At 31.8% G+C, this 16,587-nt stretch overlaps 3 protein-coding genes across 5 annotated transcripts; all 3 read right to left on the reverse strand.

Moving 5' to 3' along the window:
- On the reverse strand, positions 1–2,132 carry LOC122605243 (protein PHLOEM PROTEIN 2-LIKE A10-like). The gene has a single exon (XM_043778153.1). The coding sequence runs from the start codon at positions 1,826–1,828 to the stop codon at positions 638–640; it is 1,191 nt and encodes a 396-aa protein (XP_043634088.1). The 5' UTR covers positions 1,829–2,132; the 3' UTR covers positions 1–637.
- A 1,643-nt stretch (positions 2,133–3,775) lies between these two features.
- LOC122603607 lies at positions 3,776–6,682 on the reverse strand. 3 transcript variants are annotated; one of them, XR_006324474.1, is made up of 4 exons: positions 6,143–6,682; positions 5,810–5,997; positions 4,837–5,342; positions 3,776–4,149 (listed from the first exon to the last, which is right to left on the reverse strand). XR_006324474.1 is itself a non-coding variant. In XM_043776359.1 (3 exons), exons 1-3 carry the CDS (start codon positions 6,576–6,578, stop codon positions 4,935–4,937), a joined length of 1,032 nt encoding a protein of 343 aa, XP_043632294.1. In that variant the 5' UTR covers positions 6,579–6,682; the 3' UTR covers positions 4,566–4,934. The 3 variants fall into 3 exon arrangements, 1 of the variants encoding a protein (XP_043632294.1); XR_006324473.1 differs by having other exon boundaries at positions 3,776–4,203; XM_043776359.1 differs by lacking the exon at positions 3,776–4,149 and having other exon boundaries at positions 4,566–5,342.
- Positions 6,683–13,588: 6,906 nt separating this feature from the next.
- Positions 13,589–15,948, reverse strand: LOC122603254 (U-box domain-containing protein 30-like). Its single transcript, XM_043775915.1, has one exon. It carries the CDS (start codon positions 15,365–15,367, stop codon positions 14,048–14,050), a length of 1,320 nt encoding a protein of 439 aa, XP_043631850.1. The 5' UTR covers positions 15,368–15,948; the 3' UTR covers positions 13,589–14,047.
- Between the last annotated feature and the right edge of the window lie 639 nt (positions 15,949–16,587).

Genomic DNA, 16,587 nt, shown 5'->3' on the forward strand with positions numbered 1-16,587 from the left:
TAAACATCAAACCATATTAAAAAATATGTGCATTCCAAAGTCTCCATTTCACAGTTCACACCGCACTTGTTTGTTTCTATATATATTCATATCTTCTTACGTCTCTTTATGTGTACCCTGATCACCTCATCAACCATGTCTAGAACCACCATCCTCTTACTCATACTTGCCCTTCTCCTGTGCTCCACGTCATCCTACGCTGCCCGAATAATGCCAGCGGATACCACCACCATAACGGCGAAACATCAAACTAAGGTATATATCTTGGTAACCAGGTGTAAACTTTTAACTAATTTCATATCTTTCAAGATTTTTTAGTATCATACTTTTGTATGTAGGGTGGTCTAAAAACTGCTGAGATTGAAGAAGTGTGTGAAGGAGTTAGCGAAGACGAATGCTTGATGAGAAGAACCCTTATCGCTCATATCGACTATATCTATACGCAGAAGGAAAACCCATAGAAAAGCTTCCATCTTTATTCATGTATATTGTCATTTAATTTCATGATTCTTTATGGATGACAACAGTAGAAATACAAAGAAACTTAAGACAGTTCCTTTTGTTCGCTTGCACAAAATATGTACATATCAAAACTTCTTGTATCTATCTAAAGACTAACATGAACTTAAAACCAAGACTAAGCTAAATTGGCTCCAAAGCTCCATGGATCACTTAACAAATGCAAATACAGCGAAACCCATATAGTCATAACGATCAAACATCTTGCAGTTAAGTACCTGTAAACTTCTCGGCAGGTTCTTTTCATACCTTCGGATAACTGATTCCACGAAAATCCCAAAAACGACTTCATAGTTGCTAGTGTCACCCTTCCCGCAACATCAAGCACGAGCCTCATATTGCTTGGGACTGCTAAAGTAGACGAAATCCTACTAGCCCATTCATTGCCATGATTTTTTCTACCTGTCAATTTACTCAAAACTAGTTCTTGCCCATCCAAAACTTTACTAATAGTAGACGAACTTCTCCTAAGCAAATCAGAACTCCCATTCGGCCTAGAATTCATTAACACTTGGTGAGACGTTCTAACAAAAGTCTCAATAGCACCGTTACAAACCAATGCTAACAAATCCCTCACTTTGGCATCATATTCGGGTTTAGTCAAACTCGACAAAATGTCATCATAAGGGTTAACATGCATAGTTTTATCAAGATAAACCGTCACCATAGTACTCACAAACCGTTGAATACAATCCCCAATTAGTCCTCTACACTTATCGTCAGCTATCACGTCGACCCAATTCTGACCCGAACCATCACCACTACCCCCTCTACCATCACAAATTGCCATAACCACATTCCTAGTAAAACTCCCAACAACAACAGAAACAAAACCTGACCCAGACGACGAAAACATCTTTTCCAAAACCCGATCACCAAAACCTGAACCTGACCCACCACCCCCTTCCACATTTCCAGCCCGAAAACCCCTCAAAAGCCCAACAGTCAAAGCCTTAGTAACTCTCACAACACTCTCCGAAAACTCATCAGATTTCGTAATCTTGAAAACTTGTTTTAGACTAGCAGGGAGTTCATCAGAATCAGATTTTATAAAGTCTTTCAAATCTTTAGAAACTACACCTATTGTTTCAGCTGAATCACCTAACAATTCAGTTACAGAAGCTAAGGCAGTTAAAACCCTTAAAACCCTGTTTCTATTTTTAACCACAGAGGGTAAATTACAAATCTTGTAAGCACTATAAGTGGAAAGGCCCAGGGCTGTAACTAAAAGAATCCATTTTTTTCTTTTGTGGGTGTAATTAAAAGTTTTGGTTATGATATCAACATCCATGTATTGTAGTTTTAGCATATCAAGAAGGAACAAATTTGTTTTTTTGTTTAAAAAAGGAATTTATTTGAATTAGGAAATGTGAATGTGATTGTAGAGATAGATTTAGGAAAACGATGTATTAAATTGAACCTGGGATGGAGAGTCTTTGGATGGGACGGTTTGGCGGATGAATATGTTGTATGTATCGATCGGTTGGAAGTGAATTATACCAGGGAAACCATTCTTCTGATCTTATCCCCTTTGAATTTTGGTAGTATTATATAATATGTAAAATTTAGGGGGGTTAATTTTGGATACGGGTATACGACGATAGCATATTAGCATGATGCGACACGGGGGTTGAAAACTTGAAATTGAATTGGTTAGATTATAAATGGAAAGTATTTCGTACATGAAGATTTATACTTCATACTGAGAATTTAAGTGCCCAGTCTAAAACGAGAAAAAAAATGCCCCCAGCTCCTAGGAATCCTATTAAATAAGAATTTTTTTTTTATGTAATTGAAACATTATAACAATAATAAAATGATAGAATTAGAATACATACCAAAATAGTTAACCAAGAATTTTAGAAGCTCGTCTAACATTCTTCATAACAAATTGGTTGTTTTATTTTACTTAAAACCTTTACATGTATAATATACATAGAAATTTTTTTAAACTTTTGTGCCCCCTCTATATTGTGTCATGACCAGATGTCTTGCTTGCCCCACCTCCGGCCTCCCATGCACATAAAGTATAACATCTTTATAATTACGGCACAATTCATAAGGCTTGCATATTATGTACATGCATAAATGATAAATTAATTCCTTGTGGAAATCATTGATGGGCAAGCCCGCCCCAAAATGATCTTTAACAGTCATACTCGGGCACGGTGGTGGGTTTTCCTGAAAACCTAACCCGATTTTTAGGTATTTTCGGCAGCCTTTTGTGCCTAGCGGCCGGTTGTGGTTCGACCCCATGTTAGTTTGTGTTTCTTTTTTCCATAGCAAGTGTTTTTAGGAAATAAAAAAATAAAATAAAAAAAAAGAGTGAAGATTGTTTTTGTAAGAAAGACATAAACATATACTGTTTGGTAATGAAAATGAAATCGAAACTACAGAATTTATAAATTATCTGATTCTAACTCTTGGGTCTAGACACCTGATTACCTGAACATAAAATTTAAGCATAATCTCTACTGATAAAATCACAGGAAAATTACAAAAGATTTAAAATTGTATCTACACAAAAACATGGCCATACAGACCCATAAAAGCTCCTTGCTAAGAGTACTAAAAAATTCTAATTAAAAAAGGGTTAAGTATCTGGAAGTGTAAGTAACTTTTACATTTTTTCTATTGTGTGAATGTAACTTTCATTTGGTTCATTGTATGCAACTAACCCGCTAAATTTGAACGATTAATGTAAAATCTTAAGGTTGACCAATCAAAAACTTCTACGTGGCAGCTCATATGGTGTGCCACGTATACACTTTTACATTAATCGTTCAATTTGGCGGATTGATTACATACAATGAACCAGATGAAAGTTACATTCACACAATAGGAAAAATGTAAAAGTTACTTACATCCCCAAATACTAAACCCATTAAAAAATGACTTTAATAGAACTTACAAGCAAGAAGCAACTATCTGATGTTAACTCCTTAGAGCAAGTTAAAGTTTTTTTTCGACCAGGCTATACATCAACGTATCAGGCTTTTACCGGGCGTGGCTGGACTAATTTCGGGCCAGGATTTGGACTGGTCTTTGTACCAATTTTTGGATTGATAAGCCCTGATCAGGTTGATTAGGACCAGGCCCGGGCCTCATCACACTGGCTTTTTTCAGGCCAGTTTAGGCCAGGACGAGGATCAGTCTCAAGCTATCTGGATTCTGGAGTAGGAGATATCAAAACTATAACAAAACTGAACAAAATTTAAAATACTCATCAATAATCACAGAATAAGAACACTCACAATTTACCAAGAAGAAATTATATCCATTTTTGCAACGTGTGACTAATAAAGTAATAATCAATTGTTCAAACTTTGTGTCCCTTCGGGGACATCAGATAAAATTATTTGAAATCTGTCTGGGTCATCTAACAGAAATGTATATAGCCTATATCCTGTACATACTAAAGAGAATTGGTTAGTTATTCAAAACTGGCCCTTCGATAAGTTGACAGTAAACCCAAATGGCTTGAAACAGTTGATGAGCTTCTTCTATAGACAGACATCCAGATTATGATACAGATGGGTTGTTTCTCCCGGTGGTGGTTCGCTCTGTATTAACTGAGCTGGAAATTAGGATGCCATGTGCTGCTGAATGCATGGACCAGTAATTACCACGCTGGATGATGATGGTACCACACGCACAGCGTGGCCCAACCGTGCAAGTACAGACCTAATTAGATTTTACATAGCATGGTTCACACTATATTACTAGGGAATTGATAATCGTACCGCATATATATTTATCAGTGTGGTGTTTTAATAAAAATGTGTGGTACATCTATATACTCCCATATTACTAACCTCACAACTGGATTAACCGGCAGTTGGTGAATGGTGACTAATAGAAACACAGACAACCATATTCTATAAAACTAAGAATTAGAACTTGTTTTGAAGAATTTTTCGTTCAACGAAAATGACAAATTTTTAACGTCTAGCCAAAAATGTCATGATTCTGAATTAATCACGTTTACTCTATATGATCCTAATTGAATAATAGTATAATACCAATTACCAGCTCGATTCGGATTCTTAAAGCTACAATAATCGCTTGTATAACAAACATAAAACGCAGTTCCACACGACATCATTACTAAACATCTTAATCTGCCTCAAATGGCATATACTTTTTCCCCAGATATATATACATTTTAAATTTTGATTGCTAGAAGAAACTGTACAAAAACTATTTACGTCAGATGAGAATAGTTCATCAATAATTAATCAGAAAACTATAATCTCAGATGGAATGCAGTCAGTGTGAACAACATCAAGACTCAAATTCAGAGTTATGAATGCTTACTTGTATCCAAATCCAGCCCGTTCTGTAGCTGAGAAATCAGTGGAGCTTCAACCCAATTCTACCCAAGTTTGTGAATCTTTAATTCAAGAATCGGAAGACTATGCGGCTTTTTTGAAATGTATGGGGATGTTTCCATCATCGTCCTCGTCATCATCATCCTCAAGATCACTAAATGATACATGCTCATCATTCTCAATATTAATTCTAAGACTATGAGTAACAATTTCTGAGGTCTCTTCATTTAACCAATCATCTGCTTCAACTTCGTCTTCATCTTTGCCTTCACATGGCTCAACTTGAATCACAGATTTGCCTACAATCTGAATTTCATCACTATGGAAGGGGGGTTTTACAGTCTCAATTGCAGATACCCCAAGGGCGGTCGATTCTGACTTGGTATCGGAAATATTTTCAGAATAAGAATTACTTCTTGGTATTTCTCTACCGGACTGTGCATTAGAACGGTTCTTCAACTCATGCGTTAACGAGGCTCTAGCTTGCAAAATCTGCACAAGTGATTTTATCTTATTTATATTACTTATGAGTTGTGCATGCTAACATAGTTTGAGCTTCTTAAATAACTTGTAGACAAAAACCAGGAGATATAAGCAGCATACTTTACTGAGACTTATTTACAAAAAGGAACCTGGTTAAGCATTAAGTTTTCAGGAATCCTTATTTTACTATACGCTAACGTTTAACTACTAAACTCTCATTTAGAGTGCTGAGTTAACTACTAAACTCACATTTAGCGAGCTGACGATAACTACACTATAGTTACACCACCTCACCAAGAATACTTTGTATAATCAAAAATATACACACGCACATATGTAAGACCAAGTAAAGTCGAGCACAGAATGTAACCAAATAAATTACTATCACTTAAGTAAGCAACATAAGAATTTGCAAGTTCGTGCTAGACTGCTAGAGGCTTAATTTAACAAATAAGTAGGCATTGCTCCTAACTTACATTGGGCGTGGAGAGAATTTCAGCAGCGTGTCGTTCAAGTATCGGATGCAAGAGAACAAAATATATCTTCCAAAACGAAGTCTCACTCATATGAGTTGGGCAGAGCTTAATCCTAAGAGACATCAACGTTGGTACTGAACGTTCAACAGCCAAAGCATGCTCTTGTTGTATGTCAGATAAATCAATATCTGGAGTAAGAATAATCCAATTATTCAATATACATTTACGCCATATTATTTATTCAAAATATGTATACGATGTCTAAGGGCTATTGTATTGTTAGCGAAATCCTAAGCCAAACAAAGTGAGTATATATATATATAGGGTATATACCTTCATGTGGAGGTAAAGGAAAATCCAACCAAGTCATAGGATGCATAGAAACATCCTTAACAAATTCCAAAACTTCATCAGTAACACCAACCACGTCATCCTCATCGTCATCAGTTGAGTCATCATCAAGTAATTCAGAAGCAAATTTGGTGATTTCTGAAACATCAATCATATTATTAGACAGCTTTGAAATTCCAGAGCGAAACTTCCCGCTGATCTCGGAAAAGTCTCTGCGTAATCCGGATACGGGTGCCGGGTCAGGAGCTTCTGGATCGGACGGATGTGATGAAAGAAGAGAAGCGAATCCATGAAAGTGATGAGACAGGGTTTGGGTTATTTCTGTTAAGTCTTGTTTTATGCGTGAATTATTAGAATTATTATTGTTGTCAATTTGTTCTTCTAAATTAGGGATGGATGGACCAAACCATGATGACATTTTTTTTGGATTAGAATTTGTGGTGAGCTTGAGTTTGCTTCTTCTTTACTGTGTTATTATCACAATATCACACACGGATGAGTCGTTGATGTTTGTTTGAGGGGGAAGTTAATTGTTTTGGTATTTCTATTTTGCTTTTTACTTATTTCATAGTCTTATTCTAAATTTGGGATAAAATCATCAAATTATAGAATACTTTTATAAAACTGTTCGCGCAATGTGACGACGGTGGCGATAGTGATGGCGAAGGCGGGGTGGTATTCCTACAACACATTTTAGTCATCCATACATTTTAGTGTTGGGAGATCTATACTTTAAGGAAAATGATATTCCTACAACACATTTTAGTCATCCACAACAATACTTGCATCATGCAGTTGTATTCTATGCATAAAAATTTGTATATTTGTTATAGATGGCTAAATTCTGTTGTTGAAATATCACTTCCCATACTTTAAATTATTTCATTAAGGGTATTATAGATATACTAGATGAAAATGTTTAAATTAGTGAATAAAGAAGAATAATATTTTTGATTTTTGAAAGGCAAAAAAATTAAGGGAAAAAGAGATGATTTATTTTATTAGATAGTATAGATAGTTACTTTGTGTAATCTACTATTTTTTAGTTATTTTGGTCACTGTACTTTTTATATCTAACACAAAGTATAACATACTTTCAACAAATGATCGTTTTATGTAATCTACTTTATTTTTAGTCATAAAGGTCATTGTATTATTAAAATTTGTTACCAAAGTATAGTATACTTTTATCAATTGGTCATGATATTTAAATTAACTAAATAAAATACTCAAAAATAATCAAAGATATACTATAATACCCTATTTCTTGCGAGTTTTCACAAATACACATTAAAATTGCAAAGCATAGCTTGCAGTTCTGAAATCGCAAACCATGACTTAAAAGATTTTAAAAAATGGTAAATTATTATAAAAAGTGACCGATTTTTTAAAAGTATGTTATACTTTGTGTTTTTTGAAATTGCGGTTTTGAAAAGTTTGTAAGTCGTATGGGTAGCAATTTTGCAAATATGCAAGTCATGGTATGTGATATTCAGTCTAGTAAACCATGGTTTGCAATATTAACGTGTTTGGAAAAACGAAAAAAAAAAAAAGACATTATTGAACATTTTTTTAAAGATTTTTGGGCATTTTGTATATATTTTAGTGACAAATTTTATCAGTATAATTACTTAAAAATAAATTAAGTTAATTATATTTACACTTTAATGACTTTAACACTTTAAATTTTCTGTTTTGATTTGTGAGTCTTTTTCATCCATTTTAAATGTAGATATTTTTTATCTTGTTATAATGCTTAACAAAAACTATATCAATGGAAAGTACCTTTAAAGTTTAATTCATCTATATAAATTATATAAAGTGTTATATAACATAAACAATTATATTACGATCAAAGTATTTAGAAAAAAATACTCAAAATGTCAAACTATAACATTTAAAATGAAATGAAAAGAGTAAATTTTTTTTATTCAAACAGCTTATGCCTAATTATTTCGTTTAAAATGTATCTTTTGAGTTGTCATGGATTAAATAGTGATTTTTTAAATTATTGGGGTAAAACAAAATTTTTGAAAATAATGTAGTCGGTTTGATTAAAACGGGTCTTCTCTTTGAACCACTTAAACCAGGTTTGTAAACTAGTGTTTTTTTTCTCCCTAAGTCCGGGTTTTAATAAACCCTTATAAAGAAAGAAACTTGCTCAGTGCCGTCTTCGACGGGTTTTGAGCCTCAATACCTCGACGGTGTATGAGGGTAATTAATATGTAGGGAGAGCTTACCTCTACTTAAGTAGAGAGGTTACTTCCATTTCTACCTAAATGGTACAAAAGATACTCCAACCTTTACATGAGATGAGGATCGAACACATGACCTCTGTCTCCAGATGCCATGGTATTAACAAAATCATTAATGATCACACGTCAAACTTGTAAAAAACATAATAGAGGAAATGTATTTTTATTAAATTTAACATCTTTAGACTAAAATAAAAGATTTAAGTTTAAGATTGAATAACTTGTATGCATTTTTGAATCTTGCATAACCAATCAGAACAAATATTCAAATTTAGAACTAAATTAATCAGAATTATTCAAATTTGTGTTAAAAAACAACATACACTCTCAAAGTGATCAAATAAAGGTATCACTTAATAGTTAATACCACGGAAAAATACAAACAGTCAATAAAAATCTTTGAAGATACAAGTAATCGTGAAAGATACTTCAATTATAAAATAATTCAAGATCAAAGACCAGAAACAGAATTTCAAACCAATCTTGGTTGGTCAAGTACTCTAAGTATAATGCCATCGGGATGATAGCCTAATGGTTAGGAAGTTTTTCAATTTATGATTTCTTTATAGGGGGTTATGGGTTAAAATTTTGTCACATGTAAATGTGTTGAGTGGGTCTTAGCAGTGTTATACCGATATACACATAGGAGACAAACCCTTTAGGGTATTGCCAAGATTCGAATCCGGCATGAACGCGTCAAAATTGAGGATGTTGGCCATTTATCCGCTATGTCTTTTAAAAAAAAGTACTCAAGTATAATGTATGATTCGTGAGATTGATATTAAGTGGATTTAAAACCATACTTGGGGTGTTTGTGATTGAGTTTTGAGCTGATTATCTGATTATTGCGTTTGTATAACGTTAATAATCGAAAAATGTGTTTGGCAAAATAAGTGATTATCTGCGTTTAGTTAGAGAGAAAACGCAGTTTTGAAAAAGCAGATAGTGACATATTTTTTCAAAACGCAGTTTTTAAACACATAATCTATTCTGAAAACGCAAACACAAACACCCCTGTATAATATATGATTCATGAGATCCATTATTATACCAAGCTGTCTATACATATTTCATAACTTGCATGAAATCATTAGCATATGAAATTTATAAATGATCCCAACAAGCATTGTGTTTTTGTTATTGATCATTTTGGACATTTTATGAAAACTAAACATAAAAAGTTTGCTTGTAGGCATCGTGCTTAGTGTAACATGAACCTACTCTCATCGCTGTTTTAAATAGTTCACCTTTAAACTTGAGGCCAACAAATTTCCGGAGCTTTCTAAATTTTTTTAAAAAACAAGTAGTGAAAAGTGATATACGAAATTTTAGACCCGTGTCCAACACTAGACACGAGATTTACGACATTAATCAATATTAGTTTTTCATATATTTAAGTCATAAAAGTTTATAGTTTTGAAAATACACTGTTTCAAGTGTTATACTTTGTAAGTTGTAGTACCATAATCACAGTTTCATCACTTTCATTATTAGCCGAGACATATTGATGGAATTGTTTGCCATGGTCATTCCACAAGGCACATGGTATAATAAAATCTCTATCATAGAATTTTTTGAAACTAGTTTTACTCATAATGTGATATTATTATAAAATATAATTAAAAATTAAAATATAAACATACTTGTAATTTTGTAATTGACATTCAAGTATATGTATTTGATCATGATGCGGGTCTATAACACGGATAGGCTTATTTCCAATCATCTGTTTATGATAATCATATAACAATTATGATTGTTTATATATTATTTGATAACAATTAGGATTTTTGATTTGAGTGACAATTGTAACTTTAAAAATTAATACACAAAGCTAATATATAGAAAAAGATAAAATCATGTACCTTTTTATTGAGAGATTACGTTGAAATTTTTTTAACTAATTAAATTATTGTAAATTTTAAAAAATCCTCTCAAGTTGATGGCTAAAAATAAATATAATTTAAGTATTTAGGGCTAAAAAGTGTAAATTATTAATATTTATATTTCCAATCATCTACAAATTAATATAAATATTAATATAATAATATATTTGGATAATGATTATTAGGATTTTTAATTTATAGTTTATCTACATGATGACATAAGCGAGAGTCAATTTGATAAAATCAAACGATTTGATTGGTTAATAAGTCATTAGTTCAACTGTCTTATAGTATATATATACTAGACTAGATTTTAGACCCGTGTTTAACACTGAACATGGGGCTTACGATATTGTCAATATTAAATTTTCATATATTTAAGTTATAAAAGCTTATAAGTTTAGAAATATATGGTTCCAAGTGTTATATTTTGCAAGTTGTACGTAGTACAATAATCACAAGTTCGTCACTGTCATTATTAGCCGCGACATATTGATGGAACTGTTTGCTATACTCATTATACAAGGCACATATTACAATAATTTCTCTATTATAAATTTTTTTGAAACCAATTGTACTCATAATGTGATATTATTATGAAAGATAATTAAGAATTAAAATATAAACATACTTGTGATTATGTACTTGACATTTAAGCATAATTTTTTGATCATGATGCGGGCTCATAACACGAATAAGTTTATTTTGAATCACATGTCATATGATAAATACATGACAATTAGGATTGTTTTAATACTGTTTGATAACAATGAGGACTAAAATAAATATAAATTAAGTATTTAGGGATAAAAAGTGTAAATTATTGATGGAAAACAAAAATGTGTAAATTAGTGAGACTTTTTCTACAAATCCAAATATAATAATATATTTGGATAATGATTATTAGAAATTTTAATTTATAATTAAATTAAATGATGACATAAGCAGAAGTCAATTTGATAAAATTGAGCGATTTAATTGGTTAATAAATTATTAGTTCAACTGTCTTATAGTATATACTAGATTTTAGACCCGTGTCCGACACTGGACACGAGGTTTATGATATTATCAATATTAGATTTTCATACATTTAATCCATAAAAACTTATAATTTTGAATATATAGGGTTCTAAGTGTTATACTTTGCAAGTTGTAGTACAATAACCACATGTTCGTCACTGTCATTATTAACCGATATATATTGATGGGATTGTTTGTCGTATTCATTCCACTAGGCACATGCTACAATAATTTCTCTATTATGAAATTTTTTGAAACCAATTGTACTCATAATGTGATATTATTATGGAAGATTATTAAGAATTAAAATAGGTGTTTATTTTCAATCACTGTCCTATGATAATTAGATAACAATTAGGATTGTTTTCATATTGTTTGATAACAATTAGGACTTTTGATTTGAGTAACAATTGTAACTTTAAAAAATTAAATATAAATACTTTTTGTAATGTTTTTAAAAAATTAATATATTTGGATAATGAGACTTTTTCTACAAATTAATATAAATACCAATATAATAATATATTTGGATAATGATTATTAGGATTTTTAATTTATAGTTAATATAAATGATGACATAAACAAGGGTCAATTTGATAAAATTGGACGGTTTGATTGGTTAATAAGTCATTAGTTCAACTGTCTTATTAGTATATATTAAGATTAAGATTAAGATAATAGTATAAGATTAAGATTAAGATTCTTAAGTATTTTCAAAAAAATTTTAATAAATATTCTAGATACTTGATTTTTTTAGCGGTAAATTATCATACTCGTAAATTAACCTAATATACTCATCTACCTAATAGAATTATTAGATGAAGAGAAATAGAAAATTATCCATGTCAAACGTATGTGATATTAATTGTTTTTTATATAGAATAGTTTAGAAGAGTAATGTGTTTTAAATATATCATCATAAAAGATTGTACGCTAAAATCCAATTTAGTTTTATTCATAATCAAATTATATATGTACCCTTCAATAATAGATACAATGAAGTTGAATGCATTTATATATATAAGTTTATTTCTTTTTATAATACACACACATCTTGGCAAAGCAAAGATGTAACCTTTTCACATGTAATGTTGAAGGAATGGGTGACAAGTTGGGTCTCACTCTCCCATCTGGATTACAAGTGTGGTCTCCATCTGACCAAGACTTTGTAAATTGCATAATTTTATTTTCCTATTAAATCAAATTATTCACGAAGTTCTTTACTCATAAAGTTAATTGTTGACAAATTAAATTATTGTTAACTTATATTGTGTTTGTTACGTTTTATCAAATATCACAAACATATCTCTATGATATAGTACATAAAAAAAGAAATTTTGAGCAAATAAAAATGTCGAACCAAGTCATATCTATTGATTATTTGCTTCGTTTTACAATTCAAAGTTGTTTGAAGTTTTTTCGTTTGAAAGGTTTTTTTTTCTCATACTTGTATAACTGTATTCAACTGTACTTTTGACAGCTTTATCATTTTCGGCAAGTGATTAATCCAGATATACAAAACTACAAATGCATTACAACTTTACACACAAACTTACCAAGAGTAGAAAAAAAAATGGTTAAAACATGTGTGTTCAGATAACATAGGTAAATACAGTAGTATCTTTGATTTGCGTCGTATCGAGTTAAAGCAGGTCAACAGCAAAAGCTCTCTCAACTATCTTTTCATACAACTCATCATTGATTGATTTGAAGTATGTGTTCTTTTTCATGGGTCAAATCCTTTATATTCTTCCAGCTAAATATGAAAACACAATGGCCCTTAAATCGTCACTCCATGCACATTCCACGCACACATCAATAGTACCAAATCCATCGTTAGGCGGAAGCGAAAGTGAATAAGGATGTCCATGTGCGATGTAAACAGTTTTATCCTACTAAAAGATAGGGTCGATTTCTCAAATATCACTTGAATCTTGGTTCCAAAGATCAATTATATCTTTGTTTATACATTAAATCATAGTGTTTTTTTGTTCATTTCACCAAAATTCGGTATGTTAGTGCAAACGAGGAAGTCCTTGAAAAACAACCAAATTTTTATTAACTTTAAATGTAATGTAATATTGAATACGGTCATTTTGAACCAAAATTTTCTACTATATCATCCTCATTTCAAATTGTCACAACATTTGTATGCAAAATATAAATATATGATAATTGGAAAAAACCAGCAAAACTAAAGTAAATAATGCGTTCATACATTGGTGCGAAAAACCAAATTTGATACAAAATGATTACTCCGCAATTGGTAACACGAAAACTAGTCATGCATTTGCATTCACTTGATTTTGAGTCCAACAAGCAAAAAACACATATCAACACATGCCTCATGAACTCAAGATCTATTCCAAATTGATGAAAAAAGAAATATATTTATACATATATATTCCAAAACTGAAATGATATTTGAAACTAAGAAAAAGAAATTGGACAAAAAGGTGAATCTTTTTTTACCCATGGTAATTCTACAAAGCCAAAGGAAGTAAGTTTGGATAATCCTAATGATAGACTACCCAAAACAAGAAACTGAATGAAGCATATCGGCCAGTGATCCCAAACTTGACATCTTTTTTGCATCATCTTTCGACTCCAAATTGAAGTTCATCAACTATATACAACAATTCACCATCAATCTACACATTTTTCATCAAGGCTTTTGTGGTGATTTTGTAGGTGAATCATGTTTCGATATAACATCTGTCTTAGCTTCACCTTATCGTTCTCGTTAGCTTGCACTTGGAAATAAAGATTGAATCTGTGTAATTCAAGCTGCATAGCTTCAAGAGTTCAGCTGACCGCTGTTTTAGCAACGGATCACAACCACTTTGAATTACAAGTAGTAGTTTTGCTGCAAGACCGACGTCTACAGCAATCGACGAATACTCTTCAGGGGAAAGCTTACAAATTGACCACAAAATCGACAAAGCAAGCTGTGTACAGCTTTCAGATACCCTCATCAAAACTCTAACTGTATTCGGTATCGTGTTTGAACAACTGCTTAATGCCAATTTACCTTCTTTAACAGTTGAAATAGCATCCAAAATGAACAATGCTAATTCCAAACATTCAGGATTCAAAGATGGCAATAGTTCAACCAATTGAGAGACAGCTCCAACAGTAACAACCAACGATCTCACTTGAATATGCGAACATATCGACTTAAGTAACTTCAAACCAGGCAAATTACCACTTGGATGTCTTTTATCTCTAACTAGCCTCATCAAAGCAACTAACAAACTATGACTCGACACGATTTCCACTTGAAAATCATCATCTTTCATCAATGTTTGAATCAATTTCACACAACTGATCTTGGTTTCAATTGAACCCTCATTTAACATATCTACAACCAACGAAAACTTAGCAGGCTGCATAAGATTCAATCTAGAACACGAATCAAGCTCTAAATTGACTAAAATCGAAACTACCTCAGACCCAATGGCATGAGAAGTATAAGGACCTAATAAAGATGTAAGCACACTAACTCCACCTTTATCAACAACTGTTTTTCGAGCAGTAGCATGATTCGCTACTAATCGTCTTAACTCCTTTAACGAATTAACCCGAGTTTGACCCTTTGACTTTTTAAGTATTTCCAAAACATCAGAAACACACCCTTGTACATCTTCTGACTTTTTCTTCATTTGAAGATACTTTTGTGAAAACCAAGTGTGAATTAACTGATGAAGTGTTCTGTTTGGTGTAACAGAATCATCCCAAAGTTCTTGCATAGTAGTTGGGCAAGTAAAATGACCCAAACTAAACCATTTCAAGATATTAGACCTTTCATAAGTCTGCCCAGTACATAATGTAACTGGGTCTAACATTGGTTCAAGTGAAATTGGACAAATAAACACACAAGGCACATCTTGCAGATCTAGCTCATCAATCATCTTTCTCAGATCCATTTTCTCAGCAAACCCACCACCAAAACCCACCCCACCACCCAAAACTCCATCTTTCACAGCTGTATCTAGATCCAACACTTGCCCATTTGCCCCATCTCTTTTCAAAACACACACAGGCATTTTCACAAACACTTGGTGTGCACAAACAAAAAACTTCAGCAATTAAAGACACCCCACCTTCTATATCACCACATTACATCAAAAAGATCCAAACTTTAATTCACAATCACTCAAACAAAGAAAGAAAGAAAAAAAAAGAAAAGAAAAGAAAAATGTATGTGTCACTTTTATTTTTTTTTGTTGTTGGTCAAAAGACTTATCAACATCACAATAAAATGGAAAAAGAAAGGGGCTTTAAAAGGTTTGAATCATAAAACCAATAGAAGAACAGTCAATGAAATGATAAAATAAATAATTAAAGCCACACTCTCACACACACACATACATACATACACAGATCTGTATCTATATGTGGTTGCTTTTTTAAAGTAAGAATTAAAAAGTGAAGTGTTTATAATTAGAAGTATAAAGAAATGTAAAGGAGACACAGATTGGACGAACCTGTATAAAAAAATCAAAATTGAGAGATTTTTGCTTTTGGGCCAAATTGCTGAATGAATGCCCCTTATTTTGGAGAGTGATAATAAAGTTATACAATTATAGATATAAGTGATATTAAAATAGAGATATGTTTAGTTGTATTTTAGATTGGTTTTTTTTTTTCATTTTAAATTTTGAGAGAATTTTTGAGTATATATGGGTGAAATGGAAAGGATGAAGAATGGGGCCGGTAAATAGGGCAATTAGACCGCTTTGCACGTGTTAATGTTACCACGTGTCGACTTTAATTAAATTGAGTGTCGTTTATTATTTAGGTTGGAAAGATAATGTGTGAATGGACATAACTAACCCTTATTATGTGCTACTGGATCAACTAAATAAGTGAGTCTTGACTTGAGTCTATGAGTCTATGACTCTACGCGACTAATTAATGAAATTCTTTTGAGCATTTCCGGGTTTATATTGTTATATCATGATCCTTTTAATTTATTTAATTTTAGAAATCAAGTTCAATAATCATTAATAAAAATTCAAACTTGATTCTTAAATTTTAATCATTAGTTTTAATTTAATTGTTACGGATGCTCTAACTTATAGTTTTAATTTAATGGTTAAGAATGTTTTAATTCATAAGTAGTTTAAATTCAAAACCTCTTAAAGTAACTCTAACTCTCTAAGATGTCTAATTCTTAAACTACTTTAGTTGTGGTTGATCAAATATATACGTTTAACTAGAATTATGTATCTATGACCTGCTCCTTGAAATATTTTAATGAGAA

Source organism: Erigeron canadensis, chromosome 6 (assembly GCF_010389155.1).
Source record: "Erigeron canadensis isolate Cc75 chromosome 6, C_canadensis_v1, whole genome shotgun sequence".
NCBI lineage: Eukaryota > Viridiplantae > Streptophyta > Magnoliopsida > Asterales > Asteraceae > Erigeron > Erigeron canadensis.

Coding starts and splice junctions, on each gene's coding strand:
- LOC122605243 (XM_043778153.1), bottom strand. CDS start 1,828: ATGCTAAAACTACAATACATGGATGTTGATATCATAACCAAAACTTTT.
- LOC122603607 (XM_043776359.1), bottom strand. CDS start 6,578: ATGTCATCATGGTTTGGTCCATCCATCCCTAATTTAGAAGAACAAATT. Junction 5,998..6,142: donor TCCTTTACCTCCACATGAAG/GTATATACCCTA, acceptor TTCTTACTCCAG/ATATTGATTTATCTGACATA. Junction 5,343..5,809: donor AAATTCTCTCCACGCCCAAT/GTAAGTTAGGAG, acceptor TCACTTGTGCAG/ATTTTGCAAGCTAGAGCCTC.
- LOC122603254 (XM_043775915.1), bottom strand. CDS start 15,367: ATGCCTGTGTGTGTTTTGAAAAGAGATGGGGCAAATGGGCAAGTGTTG.